The sequence below is a fragment of the Anopheles bellator genome, chromosome 2, assembly GCF_943735745.2.
Source record: "Anopheles bellator chromosome 2, idAnoBellAS_SP24_06.2, whole genome shotgun sequence".
Taxonomy (NCBI): Eukaryota; Metazoa; Arthropoda; class Insecta; order Diptera; family Culicidae; genus Anopheles; species Anopheles bellator.
Window position 1 is genome coordinate 10,548,050 of NC_071286.1, and position 18,074 is coordinate 10,566,123.

Sequence of the window (18,074 nt, forward strand, 5' to 3'; positions counted from 1 at the left end):
TTGGGTTGTTCCGCATCGGAAATGGATCGCTAATCAGTTTTTGCGCTTCTTTCTTCCCTTCCAACCTGTCGACCGCGAGAGCGAAACCAGAAAACGCGTGTTTTATCAATCACTTTTATTATATCGAACGTAATAAGATTGCATCGTACTACCTTCATATTGGGCGCTGTATTTAAATTATTGCGAAATCCTTTGTTAAGATGTTTTGTAACTTTTTGGTCCACCTTCCCGTGAGGATGGGCAATACGAGCAAAGCTTTTTTGATTCGCGAGCGACACGACAAGCAGCGGAGTGCGAAGACTAGCAAAGTATGAATAACAAATTAATCACGAGACCTGCAATCCGTAAGCTACGATATTTAACTAACGAACGAAAACTTACATATGCTACATTACACCCAACAGAGGCCCCCGATAAGACCCCGATTACCACAGAACGCATAATTGCATCGTTAGAAGCCAACCAAACAGAACACAGTTCTCTTGCTACAAATATCCCAAAATAGTGAAAGGAACCCCAAACGGTTGCAGAACTATGCAAGAACACAAGGTGGACACATTATGGACAAATAAATATATGACAAATTCAACCTTTTGGGTACGAAAGATTGGTAGCGAGTGAGTCGAGCGAGCGGGAACGCTTCAAATGTCCTCAACCGAGAGGTTCATCTTGAGGTAGCACCCGTCGTTGGTCAACAGCTTCACGATGTTCTCCTCGAACCGCCGCTGGATCCAGTGAAAATCCATAATATTCTTTGGTTTGCACTCGACCCAGTACCGGTCGAACTCGTAGAACAGATAGCAGTAGAACTGGTGGAACGTGTCCACCGTCAGGTGGTCGTACGGATGGTTGTAGAAGTGGGTGCGTGCCGTGCCGGACTTAAGCAAATGGTACGCCATCGAGGTCAAGTTGATGCCCACGATGGCAAAGAAGTACCCGTGCGTCGGATGGTGCGAATGGGACAGAAGGTGCCGAGCGGTACCATTGTACTGTTGTGCCAGGAACAGCAAATTATCCAGCCCCAGGATGCCCATCCCTCGGAAGTCCGTCATGGGATCGTCACCCTGAAACGTAAAGAAAGTCAGTCGGCAAGTCGACATCTTCAGGACATCTCCCGGACACGAACCTGAAATCCGATGTGTTGCCACTGGTCGCTAATGCGTCCCGTTAACTCCATTTCGTCCCCCACCAGCAGCTTCCAGAGCGCCAGCAGTTTCACCTCATGCTCCGGTTCTTCGCTGTCGTACTGGGTGGCCCGTAACCGTTCCACCGTGAAGTACAGCCGCTTGTAGCCCCAAATTTTTTGCGTACACGCGCCGAACGATCGCGCAAAATCGACGTGCACTTTCGGGTTAATCTTTTTCGCCTGTAACACACAGCTCACTGCTCGCCGCTGTACGTGGCGCCTTAAAGACTCGTCGTCCTCGTCGGTGGCCATCAGATCGTCGAGCTCGTGGAGCATCTTTTTGATCGACAGTTTCTTCGACAGCTCGAGCGACATTTGTACTTTCTTCGTGCGCGTTGCACCGGGTGGGCAGCCGTAGCAAATCCGTTGCAGCTCGCACAGGTTCGTGAACCGGTGCAGGAACCATTTCAGCAGCGGTCGGGAGAGGAAATAAAAGAAGCTAAACACTCGAAAGAACATCCTCGGGTTGGACAGCATTTTGTCGGTACACGTCCGGGGCCCAATCTAGCAGCGCCTGAGACTCTAGCACCGGATCGTTTGTTGAAAGGCACTCTCCATGGTGATTCGCACGGGTCGACGGTCGCAGGACAGGTTGCTAATCGAGTCTAGCGCATGCTCGACGCATGACGGCACGCAGTAGTAATATCTAAAACATTACACCAACATAATTAAATGCCTTCCGTTTTAAAGGTGCAGAGTTTATGACTAACTTTTTAAAGGCAAGTTGCGAAAGAAAAAGAAACCACCAAAATCGAAGACGAAGGACAGAACAACAACAAACGAGTGACAGCCACTGTTGCTTTAAAAACGAGCTAACCCTTGAATGTCATGCACTCTGCCGTTACGCACCTTAGTTGGTCACGTGGATGACACACGGATGCAATCGAATGTATTTCAAATACTAAAAAGAAAACTCGCTCTGTCGTGCGTTCAGAATGTTCGTTGACTCGGTGCCTCAAAGGTGCTTCACGACCAGCGTCGAAAATGGGTGCTCGGGCCCGGCCCGTTCGGTAAACGTTTTCCCACGGAACACAAACTCGGAATGTGGCACCTGATTTACGACCGCGAATCCGTTCTTCTCGCCGACCCGCTGCGAGATTCTCGACGTGAACAGGGCCGACACCAGCTCGGGTCTCCTGTCGCCGCCATCGGCCGATAGCTCAGCCCCGGATCGCAAGCGCTGCGCCAACGCAACCGACTGCTCGACGAGTCGCGTTCCTATGCCGTGGCCTTCGCAGGCCGGCAGCGTGGCCAAAAACATGATCTCCAGTAAACACTTTACGTTGAACCGCTCAAATAAATTTATTTTGGCGTCCATCGTGATCATGTACTGCATCAGCGAGCGCGAGCTGTCCGTCGTACATTTGGTATCACGGAACTGCTCAAAGTAGTTATCATCCGGTCCACTCGGAGTCTACGGAAGAAATCAAAATCGGCTTTGGAAGCGCGCTCGTGACTGTCCATGGATCGCCTACCTGCAATACGTTGAAGGACACGCCAACGATAGTATCGGTCGGTTTATGCCTTGCAATCAGCGAAACCCCGCCGTCGGCCACGTCCAGGCATAGCTGCTCGAGATCTGTTTGGGCCTGCGGTGTCCGATCCACTTCCGCGCCAATGCACACGATTTCGTGCAGGAAAAACGATTTCCTGAGCACTTCCAGCGCCTGCTCGCGGTAGCGATTGTCGTAGCGCAAGATTTCGATGTCGTCTGCGGTCACAGAAGTGTTCTTTGGACCGTTGTGTGAGTCCATCTTTCGGGCCTCGCAGATACAAAGCTGGAATCGCGCGTTCGAGATAACGTCCACTGCTGCACTGAACCAGCCGCAGTTCTATTAAGCGCTTCGGTACTGAGCGTCTCCGGAACCGGTTAGCTGTTGGTAGTGGTCCATTATGTAAACAGTCGCGTGAGCGTACGGGGTCGTTGATTTGCGGCTCAATTGGCAATAGTGCTATCTTCATTATGCAATGCAAGTGCTGCTCATTTTGTCTCTACCGTAATTGTCAGCACGCACCGATGCAACACGCTTTGCGTTTATCAATTTATTTTAGTAAATTGGCCCGGTCCATTCTTCGAAGAATAAAAAAAAATTAGTACATCTATTGAAACGGTTTTTCCATGTGATATTATCATGCAGAAGTGCAATGTTTTTGTATTTCAACAATCAGAAGATAAATAGACCATTGGTACGTTTAACGCTTCCATAAATTTAATCATTTTCATGTTTTCCTTGCAAATGAACTTTATAACTTTATAATCATTTCGCACTTTTGACTGCCATTAGGCATTCGCAAATAACCTTAGCTTTATTTGTAGCGAATTTCAAGGATACACAAAATAATATTGGTTTCCACTTTCACTGAACAGAACAGCAGCAGAACCTTTCAGCTGCACTACGATCTTTACGCTGTTTATTTTCCGTACTGACGATGTCATAACACACTGCATGAAAGGATTGGCATTCGAAAAAGGGATTTCCTAGCTCCGATCCCTGGGCTTGCGCCTCAGTCCTGAATGGTGAACCGAAATAGACCCACAGAATAACAGAGCGCGCCTATCCACTATCCTGCTGAAGTGGTGATATTAATCTCACTTGGTGGTTTTATTAAATTTTTACGCAGTGACATTGTGCCACTCATCGGGAACGAAAGCTGCGCTTTAAAGCAACCGCCTCACGGGGACCTTTGCGTGAGGTCCTCTTGCGTTGCCAGCGATGCGAGGAACCGTTTTTAATCACCACGAAGGATTTTGGCACCCTTCGATTTAAATGCAATTAAGTCCCGCCGCCCCGACCGTTATTGGCACCGGCGGTCCCGGCCGACGGCTCCGTTTGGCGACCCCTCTAATTTATTGCCTCAAATGCACATCTTCCACGTTCGTCGCCCGTTGGCGATCCGCGGTTGAAGATCGGTCCGCGATATCGGTCGGCCACGTTGTTGTTTTTTACTATGTCGGTGCCGTCGCGATTCGGGTTTGGTTTAGCGTGCAAAAGTTTTCCTTTTCCCCTCGCCCCTGTACCGCTTGCGATATTTTACAATCTGACGAAAGCGGATTGGGGTGATTCCTTGGCACCGAGCCGATTGTCCGTCGGCCCTCGATCAAGTGTCAGCGCTAATCCCCGGACGTTGTAATTGAAAAGTCTACTTTTTTATAAACTAAAATCATCACCACGGCCGAGTGGGACGCAAAGTAAGGAAGTGCCGACCGACCCCTGATCCTTTACATGATTCAGCCAAAGGTTGTTATCAATGCTTTAAAGCTCCAAAAATGGTAGCTCACGAACTTGCAGTGCAAATTGTTTCGCCCGCATTTCAGTTCTCACTTCCGTTAAACAAATCCATTAACAAATGATGTTTTAAATGCCGCGACCAGAGTGTGGCCATATGTGCTTCCTGGGTACGCTGCACCGAGGTCGCTTATTAAAGCAAAACATATCGCTAACACACCCGTTGATCGAAACTAATATCAGCCACGGCGGCGGAACCTTGTTTACTCAGGTGGACCGGGCAAGCGAACCTCCGGTTTCTAGGCAGGAAACCAGTGCGCAAAATAACACCAAATTGATGCGACGACCTCTGGCGCAGCAAACAGAAAAAAGGACCTTCCACAGTGCATTAAAACAACAAACTTGGGCACCCTCCCAGCGAAGCGAACGACACACCGTCATTTGCGAAGGACTCGTCCGGAACATGATTTTAATGAAGCGATAGCAACCGGAGAGACGGGCGGTGAAAGAGAGAGAAAGAGAGAGCATACGATCGTTCAAAAATCGAACCGGAACTGGTTGGTGCGGAGACCGCGCCCGTCAAAGGATTACGGGTCCTCCTCGAGTGAGCGGCCCCTGCAAATCCCATCAAAAGGGATGCTCTTCGCTGCTGGTGACAGCAAACAACAACTCGGAACCGTTGCACAGGCCAGACCTTACACGCCGTTTTGGTGTTTGATTTAAATATTTTTAAATAATAATGATAGATTTATTTACAATCGGTTGTTCGAAACACACAGTTCAGCCCCGCTAGGGCGTCTACAGAGGACTAGAGAGAGAGTTTTCCGTTTCTTTCTGTTCGTTCGGTTGCACATTTAGTTTGACTAGCGGCGGTGTTGACTAGAGAGTCGCGTCGGCCCGTCTGCTCAACAGACACCGTTGGACGCGTACGTCGAAGGACCTCCGGCAGCGATGTTTCGGTGGTTGTTGCGCGGATCTTCCGGGCGCCAAATGCGTGCAAAGTAGCGCCCGTTGGCGTTGCGGTCGCCCTTCCGGTGCCAGGACAGGGAGTGTGTTTGGCCGCTGCCGCCTGAAAGAAGAACAAAAACGGAAAACAAGGACATTGAAAGCAATAGCATCCATCAACCGGAAGCGCCGCTCGAGGCCAGAAACTGTCCAAACATTGGCGTGGCAAACGCAGGAAGCAGGAAGACGAGGGAATTAGAGTTACAAATTTTGGCACGCTGAGTGTATTTACCAATCACCCCCACACCCGGACGGGCTTAAGTGCCGCCGTGGCCATCACCCTGCCCATGTTCACCTTGGTCCCCCTGGGCCCTTTCGTCGACCGGAGTCGCCCTTTGTCCGGGGTTTGAAAACTGTTTACAAAGATAACAAACGCGAGAAGCATGTGCTCGCATTTCCCAGGGCTCATCCTGAGGGACGAAGAAATAGAGCAACCATTTCCAGCGGGCCCGCCACGGGAAAGCTTCCGATCTCCGGGTTGGCCCGGACAAGGATGAGGGAGTCCGACCGTACCGTGGGTTGGTGACGATTGCGCAAAATCGTTTCCAGCACGCAACGGACGGCCCCCAAAATCGGGCACGGGCTTCGGTGAGCTGCCGTTCCGAACGAATGTGGTTCCGTGTGGAACACATAATAAATCGCTCCTACTGGCTGGGGAGGGCGTGAGAATTTCATGCTCTCCGGTCAGGTGTGGCCCTGTGCGGACTAATATGCCATTTTGAAGAGGATTTGGACAGAGACACGGGTCTGATGGAGCGCCTGGAAAAGAAATCCCTGGCCGGCGCCATACTATTTCTGCAGCAGCACTGAATGGATTAAATCGATCGAATACGGTGCGGACTTGTTTGTGAAGGGCACGTTCGTAGCGAGGTAGAGATGAAGTCTGACGAGTTCACCATTTTGCAGGCAACTTTGCAACTCTTCTAACTCTTCTCGAGTTGCTTACATAGTTTATTCCAATTTAAATGCAAATGTGAGCCATCATTCTTTTAAAACTGCAATCGTTTTCCTGAAACTTGTGCTCACGATTTGGTGGGAATGGCAAAACAGTTCAAGGATTCCAAATCATCGGACATCCTCACAATGAAAATTACTTTGAAATTAAATTACTTCGAGATAAAGTTGGCTTCGCTCATATTTATTTGGTTTCTAAATTATCAGAACGGATAGTATTTGCATGAATTTAAATGTTTTGTATTCAACCTAATGCACCGTTACAATTCGATAATGATAAATGATTGATCAATCGGTTCCATATTGGAGTCGTATGAATTCATTGGAAGCGATTGAATTGAATTGAATTCTTGAAGCACAACATTTGCTAAGGATGTTACTGAAACTGCTTTATGAATTAAGATACTTCAATTGTTTACCAAGGTGTATTGAAATAATATGTCCAATCTCAACATTTGTTAACTATTGGATGAAGACATGAAACAGAGCGTCAAGTTCAAAGAAAACTTTTGGTTCTAAAATTACTTTAGTAAAATATGTTTATAATCTAAGTAGGCGATAAAATATAAAACAATAAGTTGACAGAACCTTTATCACTGCAGTAAATGCCATATTTTCGGCGACCCGCATATGCACTCGATGATCGAAGATGACAAATTTCATTTGATCACAATGCGGTCTCTACCTTCATTCATTTCGCTTCATTTTTTCCGCTAACCCTTCAAAATATCCGATCCGGTCGGTCCGGTTTCCTTTCCATCTGTTGGCCGCCCCAAAACCCTGTACCCTCAGCCCGGTCGTATATCCCGGTCGACGATCCTTTCCGATTCCAGTGCCGAGGGCCAAAATGGACGATGATTTCAATTTTCAACCGGCAACCGAGAAACTGCCAAAAGTGTTTTCATTTATTCATGCCTCACCAGTGGCGTCCCGGTCGCGTCGGTCTCGGAACAACCCTGGCCTGGCCGCATCTCAGCCCAGCCGTGCCCCATTCCGTGCCCGATTCGGTGAAACACCGTGACACAATAACTGAATCAGTCACGGTTTCCGGCGCATTACGGTGCCGTACCGGGGAACCGGTGCGCTAGGGTCTCGGATCAGAGACTCAATCGCTCATCCAGGCCAGGACGATCGCACGAAGGGTTTGGCGCGCCGTTCAATACGAATGCAATCGAAAGGAGCGACCGATGCGGCGGCCATGATCGTCGGCAAAGTCCATTCGCTACGGAACATTTGGTGTCTACCAAAACACAGCCGGCCACCACCGGTACAGGCCAACACAGATGGGCCGGTAGAGAGTCTGGGCAAAAAATCCAGTTCCTGATAGCCGAGGGATGGAACGATAAAAAACGGTCATAGAAACTGGACCCTAGTCAATCATTTTATTACAAAATATTTGACTATCTGCCATTTAAAAGAGGGGGATCGATTCTCGTGATCATTTCGTATGAATCTAACCACCAACTTATCGACAGATCGGGTCTTACCTCGAACGATGAACTTCTTCGGTGGTTCCTTCACCGGATGGCGCTTGACGCCGTTCGTACCGGGCTCGTTGCCGTTCTTGTCCTTGCGCAGCATCTCGCCCAAAAACGAAATGTAGCTGATGGCCAGCTTCAGCGTGTCCACCTTGCTGAGCCGCTTCTCGTACGGCAGGGTCGGAATGTGGGTCCGCAGGCCCTCGAACGCCTCGTTGATGCTCTGCATCCGACGGCGCTCTCGCAGGTTGGCCGCCTGGCGCTGTTGGGCCTGCTGCGAGGCGCACTTGGGCCGCCGGTACTTCGACGTTCGGTTTCCGTAGAGTCTGAAATGAGGCAAACCGTGAGGTTACCGTGTGAACGTTTAAATTCGAATTAAAAATCTAAATTTGATGATTACTCGTCGCCCTTCTTGATGCTTTTAATTCGGAGACAGCAGAACCACGATTGGGAATTGAGATTGCGGTGCCAGAAATGAGATTGAAATGAATCTTAAATTCTCAGCCGTCGGAGTCTATTAATTTAAATTTAAGTGTAGGTTGATATGCTTCACCTAGTTTTATAATTTTCATTTTCATTCAAAAAACTTCCTCACTTTGATAAATCGACACAATATACAGAGGCATGTTATAATAGGAAGTGTGGCCGTACTCTTTGATCGAATCATTGTTCTCCTGGTCGCTGTTGAAGCCACAGTACGATTCACTGTCGGTGGTGTTCTCGTCGTCGGCCAGGAAGAAGTCCGAGCTGTTCGAAGTGGTCGAGTCGACGTTGTTGGCCTGATGCAGAAGTTGAAGGCTCGGCTGCTGATGCTGTTGATGATGGATGAGCTGCTGATGCTGGTTCTGCTGATGTTGCTGCTGATGATGGTGATGCGCATTTGCGTGATGCAAATGGTGATCACCATCCTCCGGGTGCTGCAAGTGCAACGGCGGCTGTTGCTGCTGGTGTACCGACGGGCCCTCGAATAGGTGCCGGCTCATCACCGCCTCAAAGTCGAACGAATCCATCGAAAACATTTTCACAATTTTAAACCGTTGACCACCGTTGGTATCGGACTAGAGCGGTGTATGACTAGAGGAGGCGCGGGAGGCCGCACATTGCTTACACTAACAATAAATACTGCACTTTGCACATTGCTGCATCCACAAACATCCTTCTCTGCGGATGGGTTAATTAATTTGTTAGCACATTTGCCGATTATCTAATCCAACACACGGCACTTTGGGCAACCGGCACCGTGCGGGGTCCACGGTTCCCACCGTGGCCACGTGTTGGCCGCAAACAAACACGGCGGGTGTAATAAGCCCATTATAGTACACACAATTAGCCCATACAATTGGCCGGAACACCGTTTGCACAAAAATCACTTCCGATCGGGGAAAAAACCCACACCGACCAACGCTCGGGCCACGTGCCGTCACTTAGCGCGCCTTGCTCCGCCGCGCCGCACCGAAGCCTTCGAGAGCTTCCACTGTGACTGTGGAAGGACCTTCCCGCGGGAAGGGACCGATTCACGATGTTAGTCCCAGGAGATCCTGCCGTGGACTGGCCGTAACGGGCGTTGCCGTCGGCGAGTAAAGCTAGGAACTTTCGCCAACAAATAGGGTGTTGTGTCCCGGTACTTGGGGCGTGAAGAGGTTCAGTGCTGTACCTAACGCAGGGAAAACTGTGCGGGAAAGGGAAAAACTGGGAAATGACACCGCGCAGGATGTTGGCCACGCCCATCCGGCGTCTATTGGTTGGAGAGGAAATTCCTAGAAACGTTGCATGCGCCGTAGGGACATTCGATGGAATCTGCCGAATCCCGGACCAGACAGAATCTACATATTTCACATATTTTCACACATCGTTTAAGTGATTTATGTGCTCTTTAAATGCACCCGAACAGAATGTTGAACAATGCAACATATGCATGAAAACAATCAATTTTCAACAGGTTCACATGAACAAGTAACAACTTTATTATGCGTTTAAATTATTTCTAGCACAATTGGAATGAAAAAATCGTAAAATTGTATTTTCTGATCATACAATTTTTTATAGGATTTTAAAGAATGTTATTCCCAGATAAAACATTACAAAACACTAAAATAAAAGTTCGCAATCAATTTCATAAATCCATCAAAATATCTATTACACCAATGAGAGCAAATATTTATTAATGTTTAGGTTGAGCACATCCTGAACTCCACACCTTCCTAACACCATTAAACATAACCTCCCGTGGTGGTTCACGACTCAGTTTGTGGTCTTGACCCCCGTAGCACCCTCTGGCCCGCTGAGCAGCATATTTTCGGTTTGCCATTTCTGTGGCCTTCCCGTACGCCTCCGTCAAATTGCAAACATTCTTGCCGCCCGGCGGGGTTACCCATCATCACCCACCAACAACCGGGCTGCTCTTTTTGTCCGCTCTCATTTACTGTTTACCGAAAACACTCGAACGCCATAAACGGGCACCCCTCGGGACCGATTTGTAGCTCAATCAACCCTCAATCAGGGGAAAGTAAATACAGCTGCCCGGCGGTGGCGCTCCGTTCTTCCTCGGATGGCGTAAGAAGGTGGTTTGGAACGGCGCCTGTGGTGTTAAGGACATCGGTGCCAGTGGCTGGGCGGAGGCAGTTTAAAGGAATTCTCTGCCACCAGATTTAAAGAGCAGCAATACAAGAAATGGCACTTCCGACGGCACTGAGTATTTTTCGGATGTCCGTATCGAGGATGACACCCTTTTTCCGTTAGGGACAGAGAAGGGACGGTTGCTTACTTCCGGTACGGGGGCCAACCCGATGGCAAGGTGCAATCGAATCGTCGCCCCAGAGGGCAACATCCATATCAAACACCTGCTCGAGGGCAGTTGCTGAACATCACGCTGGTTATTTCGTTCGCATTTTTCTGTTTCTATTTATATAACGTTTATCTTGTGTCAGCAGACTATTTCCTGCTTCCAAAAGTTGTGTCGAAATGAAATATGAACCAATGGCAATTTTTTGTTGTTCCAATTCGATAGCCTCTGCCCGTGTAATTAGAAATATATTCCGTGCTCTATGGCTCCAGAAACAACCGGCAGCACCACCACACCGGAAAGAGTTGGTTAAAAAGGATAATTATTAATATTTGAATGCGTGCTTCCCTTCTTGTCTCGGAATCAGTCTTCGTGCCACATGTGGCACGGGACTTGCCTCGGTCACCCTACGGAGGACTGTTTTACACCACGTGCGTAGTGCGAGGTTAAGTGCACATATCGATAATCGATGTCAAAGTTCCTGTCGTAATGAAGCGTTTTACAGCCGGAAACAGTTACCACCACCGGCGGTCCTTTGAGCCCTTCTTGGGTCGCTCGGCACCAGTTTTATTGTTTCACTTTAGGAGAAACGCTACGCGGCACCTGGGGTCACAGGTGGACGATAATGACAGTGTAGTCCGTGGCCTATGTTTGTCATATCCTTGTTTGGGGGTCCTTCTCGCTGTAGCATATGTTGGAGCGCTCACTGTACTTTTGAAACTATTTCGCTTTATTCACAGTGTATCGAGCTAGAATATTCAGAATTGTAAAAAACGCTTTTTAATTTTCGCCTAACTTATACAATTTTCGGAATCTTTTCGCACAATAAATTTGGCCACTAACTAGACCAAGGATGTTATTTTGAAACTATTCTCTCTTTTATTTTTATGTAGAATCTTCAATTAATTTAAATTCGCTGAAATTCGCTGAAAATCGCTGAGGTAACATATTATACTTTATTATTTAAAGTTTCTTTTCGTCATTTAATCATGTTCTTGAATGCCTTTACGTCTTTGCTGGAGATTTACTATTTTATAGGATGTTGAACATTTATTTTCGGATCGGAAGACAGTCAAGAAATTATGTTCAGAATCGTCTATTTTCAAATTGAATAAAATCCAAATCAAATAGACAAACAGCGAATTTTGGACCAATGAACCAATGAATGTGTATGTTTTCGACCAAAGGAACCGATCGACGGGATCGTTGATGAATCTGTTTTATGGAACAACCAACTGGCGGGCGTGGGAAAATCGATTCCATATGGCATATGCAAGACCATTTATTACCGCCGATAGATAGCCACAGAGCGAGAACACCCCGCGGTACACCGGGTACCAAATGACGATAATATTTCATAATATCGCCCACCCTCGCGCCCGACAGCATGAAGCCGTCGGGCACCCCTGACGACGACCTGAGGAACACGAGAGGGCGCAACACTTTTCACCGTGCATTATGCATGCTCCGCACTGTACCTCATCAAACCCTGGACCAGTGCGCCAGGTTCACGCATAAAACACGCATCGCATTTTTGCCCCATCATCGCGGCTTTCCATTCAACCGACCACAGTAGGGCCAAACGTCCCGAGTCCCGAGAGGTCTCTTATCAGCTGTATCAAAATCAATAGTCGCTTGAGACGCGCTGTCCGATCGGAAAATCTGTACCGTGGGCTTCGGGCCGCACGGGGGAAAACAATTTTTACAACTGAATAAACAACTAATCGTCTGATAATTATCTCACACGGCACGGAGGGTCAAACGCGCTGCTGCTGTTCATGCACCGCTTACGCTTTTCATTATCCGACACGGCACCCCTCGCGCTTGGCACCACCGTCACCACCGAGATCCGGTGCGTTCCGTTCGCCACCGGAAACGGCATCCTTGGTTTTGGTGCATCATCGAACCACGAGCGCGCCCGAGGAACAATAATAACTTAATTTTCCGCCAACGGACACAGCTGCCCTTCAGGAGCTTTCTAGGACTTGTCGAGGGTTGTGGCGTTGCGGTTACGTAGTTTATTATGTCCCTGAGGCGCGATGATCGTCACGCATGCGACTTTCCGGACGATTCCACGATCTTTATCGGAATCTGTTTTGACGGTGGACAATTTTCGGAACGGTAAGCATGGATGTAAATGAAACCGTCAGCGGTTTAGCGAGAGAATGAAAAGCGAATGCAGAAATGCCCAACGGAATTAGACACAGTTTACAGATCATATCTTCGAATCGAATAGCGAACGCAAAAAACGTGAAAAAGTTAGTCGTGGAAACTCTCCGGGAAGGTTGTCTTGTCTCACTCACCAAGAAGCAACGGGCACGACGAGTTCGAATTTAAATTTTGTCCTTCTCGCTCTAGCGCCAGCTATCCCGGATGAGGATATATTCACCGGATGAGCGTCCTTTTCGAGGTCAATTTTGTGTTTAAGAACCCCAAGTTCTTCCTCGAAAGGGTAGGTAGATTGCATCGGCAATGTCCCAAAGTGTTTTAGCTCATCCACTAGGTGGAGCAGGTAGTGGAATGTACAAGTAACAAAGCCGACCCTATTGTGGTGCTCTGTTACAAAATCTCTTAGCAATACCCTTGCATATTCTAAACAATTTCCAAATCGTCTGTGACTGTGACGCCTGTCCAAACAACAGTTAACAGTTTCTTGCATGGAACAAGGTTTTTGGCGGTGTATACTTGAATTGTTGGCCAGTGGGGTGTTTGAACAATGGTTAGATGCCAGTGATCCCATTACGCTTTGCCAGCACATGCAGCACTTTAGAAGCACAGTTGCGAGCATAGATTGTGACCGTTAAACTCAGTAGTTGATCAACTTTGCTCGAAGAAGGTTTCTATTAAAAACTTGGACTTGACTGCAAATTCAAACCTCACCGATTCTCGATTCAGGTATACGTTCGAAGAAAATATTTTACTAGTCGTGCCTAATCAAGCTACTCAGCGGTTGCTGTCTCCGCTAATCATATGTTCGGAGCTGTCAAATGTTTGTGTCAAATGTTTCCCCTTCGTTTCGGTGCGATGCAATTTGCATATTGTTTTGTGTACGTTGTCATCGAATGCTTGACGTGTTCTTTTGCCAATTCTCGAAACACACAAAATAGCTGCGGCAGCATGAGCCTCGGTTCGTGTTCGCTGAAAGTTTAGCCTCAAATCCATTCCATTCTCTTGGTTCGCCGCGCAGGAACAATCTGCACCCCATCATGACAGACACGCAGAAATTCATCATCGCCGCAGTCGGCATATTTGTGTGCTACTTTTACTTCGCTGTCCTCCAGGAGAAGATTACACGAGGTCGGTACGGAGATGAGTTGCAGGACGATGGCTCGAAGGGCGAACGGTACACCTTCATGTTGGCCCTTGTTGGTGTGCAGTGCGTGTGCAATACGTTGTTCGCCAAAGGTAGGTGTCCCTGTAACGGATCGGTAGAATTTACTTAACCACTGTTCAATTGTTTCCCGTAGCATTGCTGATGGTGAGGCCACAGCCCGTTGATACTACACCGAAGGTGTATTACGCGACTAGCGCGTTGACGTATGTGTTGGCTATGTTGAGCTCAAACATGGCCCTACAATGGGTCGCTTACCCGATGCAGGTGGTCGCCAAGTCGGCCAAGCCGATACCGGTTATGTTGCTCGGAGTGCTGGTTGGGCGCAAGAGTTATACGCTGCAAAAGTACCTGTTTGTGCTCCTGATCGTCGTCGGAGTGGTGATGTTTATGTTTAAAGATGGAAAGACCAACAGTGGAGCAGTGCTGGAGCACGAGGGGCTCGGTCAACTACTGCTAGTTCTCAGCCTCTCCATGGACGGGCTAACGGGGGCCATCCAGGAGCGTATGCGAGCGCACAGCTCCCCCTCGGCCCAGTACATGATGCTTGCGATGAACGGGTGGAGCTCGCTGATGGTTACGTTCGGCTTGCTGGTCACAGGCGAAGGCCATCGGTTCGTCGTGTTCGTCATGCGCCACCCACAGCTGTTTACCTACATCTCGATGCTGGCACTGACCGGAGCACTCGGTCAACTGTTCATCTTCATGATGGTTGCATCGTTCGGTGCGCTTGCCTGCTCGGTGGTAACGACGACGCGCAAATTCTTCACCGTCCTGTTCTCGGTGCTGTTCTTCGGCAACTCGCTGTCCGGTCGCCAATGGGTCGGCGCCGGGTTCGTGTTTTCGGGACTCTTTGCCGACATGTTCTACGGCAAGAAAGCGCCCACCAAAGCGCCGCCACTTGCTAAAAGTAAAAGCAAAAGCGAAACGGATGAAATGGTTCGTTAACACACGGCGGCAGTTACCGGGACTTACCGGGAATGCACCCTATCATGCAACCTATCGTTTCTCTATCCTATCAGCTCGTGCTCCTTTTTTTCTATGTTTTATCAAATCAGTTTTGTTATTTATGATTTTTTGTTTCCTTTCTGAACTGTTCCTTTTTGTAGCCACCGAAAGGCGATGAGGAGGTGCGCGAAGCGCCACCATCTTCGACCGAAAACATTGTTGTATCTCGCACAATCACTGTCTGTGACTCTAAGAAATTAATTCCATTGATCGATACTGGCGACAACAATAAAGATATGAGTGATTGGTAATCGAAAGCCATTTAGTACTCTAGTTATCGACACACATTTTGCGCGTTTCACAATCGACCAATTAAATTATGTAGCCTAGCAACCGAAAGATCATTTCAATTAAAAGCGTTTAACACGCTTCTTTAGTGCCGTTCAGCGTGGAGCGATGAGTTGGCCACGATCTATAACCGATGCCGGTTGTTTGGCGGCGTATCTTATTTAACAAACAATTTGCACCTGGCAAACGGCCGGGAGTTTTCAACCTTGTTTTTTTTATTGCGCTTGACGTCCAACGTCAACACGCCGCACCGAAAACGCGCTACTTTGCGGCCTACCGAAACAATATTCCGCATGCGCGCAGCTCGAACACAGTCGAACCACCAACACCAACGCAACGCATGCGCGTGCTTGTGTGTGTGCGTTGGTACGTGCGATTGCGCGATGTTTTGACAGCTGGCCAAGAAAGCGAATCCTCCGTTCGCTTCTTGGTAATCCTTTGCAAATCAGTTCTATTTCCAGCGCAGCATCGACGAGGCATTGATGTTCCACTCAGCCCGGCTCGGTAACGAAGGAAACGCACGTAGTAGACCTGTTCTGTTCGCCGGGAGTAGCTAGTGAACGGTGCATTAAATCTGTGAATGACTAGGCGTCCGCTTGTCCGAGCTCCTGGCAGCGCGTGTGTGGTGGTGAGGCGCGCAAGTGGCGCGACAAACACACGCGGCGAACGGCGAACGGTGTCCTAATTGAAAATACAGTTTGCGATTCGCTCGGTCGGCGGTGTTTTGGTGGAGCTCTGATTTGCGTTGCACAGAGCGAAAGTGTGAGGGCTCTTTTCGTTTCCCGACGCGCGCGTGCTGCAGCAATTCTGTTTTTAGTATTAGTGTCCAGCACTCGGCCGCTGGCAATTCTTTCCGCAGCGCGAGGTGCTTTTATTTTAAGAAAATAAGAATTTCTTCCATTTCCGAACGCAACGCGTTACGTTTTTGACAGTTGCTCTCAGTCCTCAGTTTTATCGGGCAAAGTGCAAAGCAAGCTCTGTGTGGTGTGTTTCAGTTTATTTTTCCCAAACTTCGTGCTTTACCTTATTTCGTAACCATTTCGTCGTCGTTGTCCACTCTCTCTCTCTCTCTGTACACCGGCCATCTTTCGCCGGACGCAGAGAATATCGTACGGGGTCTCGCTGGGTTCGGTTGCCGGAAACGTTTGACCGAGTCCCGCGAGCTGACGACGGCGGCGAACGATGGTGGTGAAAATTGCGAATCTTTATAAATAAGAAAAAGGAACGCGCCGCGAATTCGGTCTTCGGAGGGCTGAGTGAAAACAGTGGCGCGAGTCTCCGACGCCCCGCTGCCACGTGCCCGCCCTTTCGGGGTATCTTGTTTCCCACACAGGCAGCCGCCGCTTATTGTTTTGTTGCCAGTGTTCCTGCGCCCCCCGTGCTCTTCGTCCGACCGCCGGGAAGTGGGTTTGCGAGTGTATGTGTGGGTAGTGACGAAAGGAATCCACTTCACGAGACGCGAGCCAATTTCGGCTGTCAGAAGGAGCAATCGCACGTGTATGTGTGTGCGGGGTGAACGAATTCGACGAAATTGCGGCGTTTTTGGCAATAAATGCCGCGCGGCTGATGTGGTGTGCGTGCGCGGTGTGCTTGCGAGAAAGTCGGTGGAAATGTTTTGCATCCGTGGTGTTCCTTAGTTCTTTGGTGATTTGGTGCGGTTTTTGGCTTTCATCGGATCGTAAATTCGGGGGTCAGCAAACGAAGCGAAGCCCGTCCGACGAAAGCCATAAAATGAGTTCACTGGCTTGCGATTCACAGAACTGGGACCGGTGTTCATCCCCGGTGCCGGGAGAAATTGCGTTCCGTCTGAAGGTAAGTTCTTCCCGACGGCTAATAGCGATTACCACAAAAGAAATCGTGCGAAGAATCGATCGAAGGAAGTTCTGCCTGGCCCCCTGTGACTCTACATGTGCAAGTGCCTTCGCCTTTGGCTCGTTTTGCCCGGGGCCGATGATTTATGTAACAGTAATCGATTTTCTTAAAATCGTTTCCGTCTGGCCACCAGGGGGTGGAACTTTTGATCGATGTTATCAAGCTGTTTGGCCCAGAACGGAGCTTCGACAGGGCTGGGTGACAAAAGCACATCCATTTCCGAGAACACATAACAACAATCGATGCTGATGGTATTTTCGTCCGCGGGTTGCTCAGACAAACAGTCACCAAACACGGCCGCATCGGACAGACCGAGGCAGCCAAAGAAAAAAACAGTTGACCACGGCGGCCAACAGCTTGCTTAACGATCCATTTCGCTCCACCGAGCCGAGCGGGGCGGGTGTACTTACTTTTAAAAAATGCATCAACCCGGGGCTCGGCAGCGCGCGCAATCCGGATGACGATGGATGATGTCAGCAGCACCGACCAGCGCGTCAGGATACACGAAACTGTGTGCATCTCTTTCCCCCGGGTGGGGGACAACAGAAGCATGCTGTTCGTTTCGCACACTGCAGAAGTGCATAGCAGTGTACGAAAATAAAATGGCTCGCCCGCTGTTTGCCTTTGTAAACAAAGCCACCCGCCAACACGGGTGTCTTATGTAGAGATATGCATCTCATCGGGGGCAGAATTTTCGAAACCAGGTGAAATGGGATTTAACTGGCAGCAGGTGGCGGTGGCGGCGACGGCGAGTAGATTTGTGGATGCACTCCGAGTGTGCTGCCCCAATCCGAGTCATGTGTGCAGGCATTACGGTCGAACTAGAGCGAGACACAACGGCAGGGTTTCGGTTGCACAACGAGGCGGAAATTCAAGCGGTGTCGTTTTCGCATCGACGGCCTGCATGCCATTCCGTCGCTGCATCGCCGCGAGAAGAAAGACT

General features: G+C 49.0%; 4 protein-coding genes across 4 annotated transcripts; 1 reads left to right on the plus strand and 3 right to left on the minus strand.

Moving 5' to 3' along the window:
* Positions 1–103: 103 nt before the first annotated feature.
* LOC131208619 (ELMO domain-containing protein 2) lies at positions 104–1,920 on the minus strand. Its single transcript, XM_058201418.1, has 2 exons — positions 1,127–1,920; positions 104–1,064 (listed from the first exon to the last, which is right to left on the minus strand). Exons 1-2 carry the CDS (start codon positions 1,661–1,663, stop codon positions 642–644), a joined length of 960 nt encoding a protein of 319 aa, XP_058057401.1. The 5' UTR covers positions 1,664–1,920; the 3' UTR covers positions 104–641.
* Positions 1,921–2,018: 98 nt separating this feature from the next.
* On the minus strand, positions 2,019–2,990 carry LOC131208620 (uncharacterized). The gene is made up of 2 exons (XM_058201419.1): positions 2,662–2,990; positions 2,019–2,600 (listed from the first exon to the last, which is right to left on the minus strand). The coding sequence occupies exons 1-2, from the start codon at positions 2,938–2,940 to the stop codon at positions 2,142–2,144; spliced, it is 738 nt and encodes a 245-aa protein (XP_058057402.1). The 5' UTR covers positions 2,941–2,990; the 3' UTR covers positions 2,019–2,141.
* Positions 2,991–5,259: 2,269 nt separating this feature from the next.
* Positions 5,260–8,977, minus strand: LOC131210706 (pancreas transcription factor 1 subunit alpha). The gene is made up of 3 exons (XM_058203987.1): positions 8,502–8,977; positions 7,860–8,176; positions 5,260–5,482 (listed from the first exon to the last, which is right to left on the minus strand). Exons 1-3 carry the CDS (start codon positions 8,867–8,869, stop codon positions 5,319–5,321), a joined length of 849 nt encoding a protein of 282 aa, XP_058059970.1. The 5' UTR covers positions 8,870–8,977; the 3' UTR covers positions 5,260–5,318.
* Positions 8,978–13,714: 4,737 nt separating this feature from the next.
* On the plus strand, positions 13,715–15,222 carry LOC131209642 (solute carrier family 35 member B1 homolog). The gene is made up of 2 exons (XM_058202752.1): positions 13,715–14,037; positions 14,100–15,222. The coding sequence occupies exons 1-2, from the start codon at positions 13,839–13,841 to the stop codon at positions 14,909–14,911; spliced, it is 1,011 nt and encodes a 336-aa protein (XP_058058735.1). The 5' UTR covers positions 13,715–13,838; the 3' UTR covers positions 14,912–15,222.
* The last annotated feature ends 2,852 nt before the right edge of the window (positions 15,223–18,074 follow it).

Coding starts and splice junctions, on each gene's coding strand:
- LOC131210706 (XM_058203987.1), bottom strand. CDS start 8,869: ATGTTTTCGATGGATTCGTTCGACTTTGAGGCGGTGATGAGCCGGCAC. Junction 8,177..8,501: donor AACAATGATTCGATCAAAGA/GTACGGCCACAC, acceptor GCCTCATTTCAG/ACTCTACGGAAACCGAACGT. Junction 5,483..7,859: donor GAAGAAGTTCATCGTTCGAG/GTAAGACCCGAT, acceptor TTCTTCTTTCAG/GCGGCAGCGGCCAAACACAC.
- LOC131208620 (XM_058201419.1), bottom strand. CDS start 2,940: ATGGACTCACACAACGGTCCAAAGAACACTTCTGTGACCGCAGACGAC. Junction 2,601..2,661: donor TGTCCTTCAACGTATTGCAG/GTAGGCGATCCA, acceptor TTTCTTCCGTAG/ACTCCGAGTGGACCGGATGA.
- LOC131209642 (XM_058202752.1), top strand. CDS start 13,839: ATGACAGACACGCAGAAATTCATCATCGCCGCAGTCGGCATATTTGTG. Junction 14,038..14,099: donor CAATACGTTGTTCGCCAAAG/GTAGGTGTCCCT, acceptor TGTTTCCCGTAG/CATTGCTGATGGTGAGGCCA.
- LOC131208619 (XM_058201418.1), bottom strand. CDS start 1,663: ATGCTGTCCAACCCGAGGATGTTCTTTCGAGTGTTTAGCTTCTTTTAT. Junction 1,065..1,126: donor GGCAACACATCGGATTTCAG/GTTCGTGTCCGG, acceptor TTTACGTTTCAG/GGTGACGATCCCATGACGGA.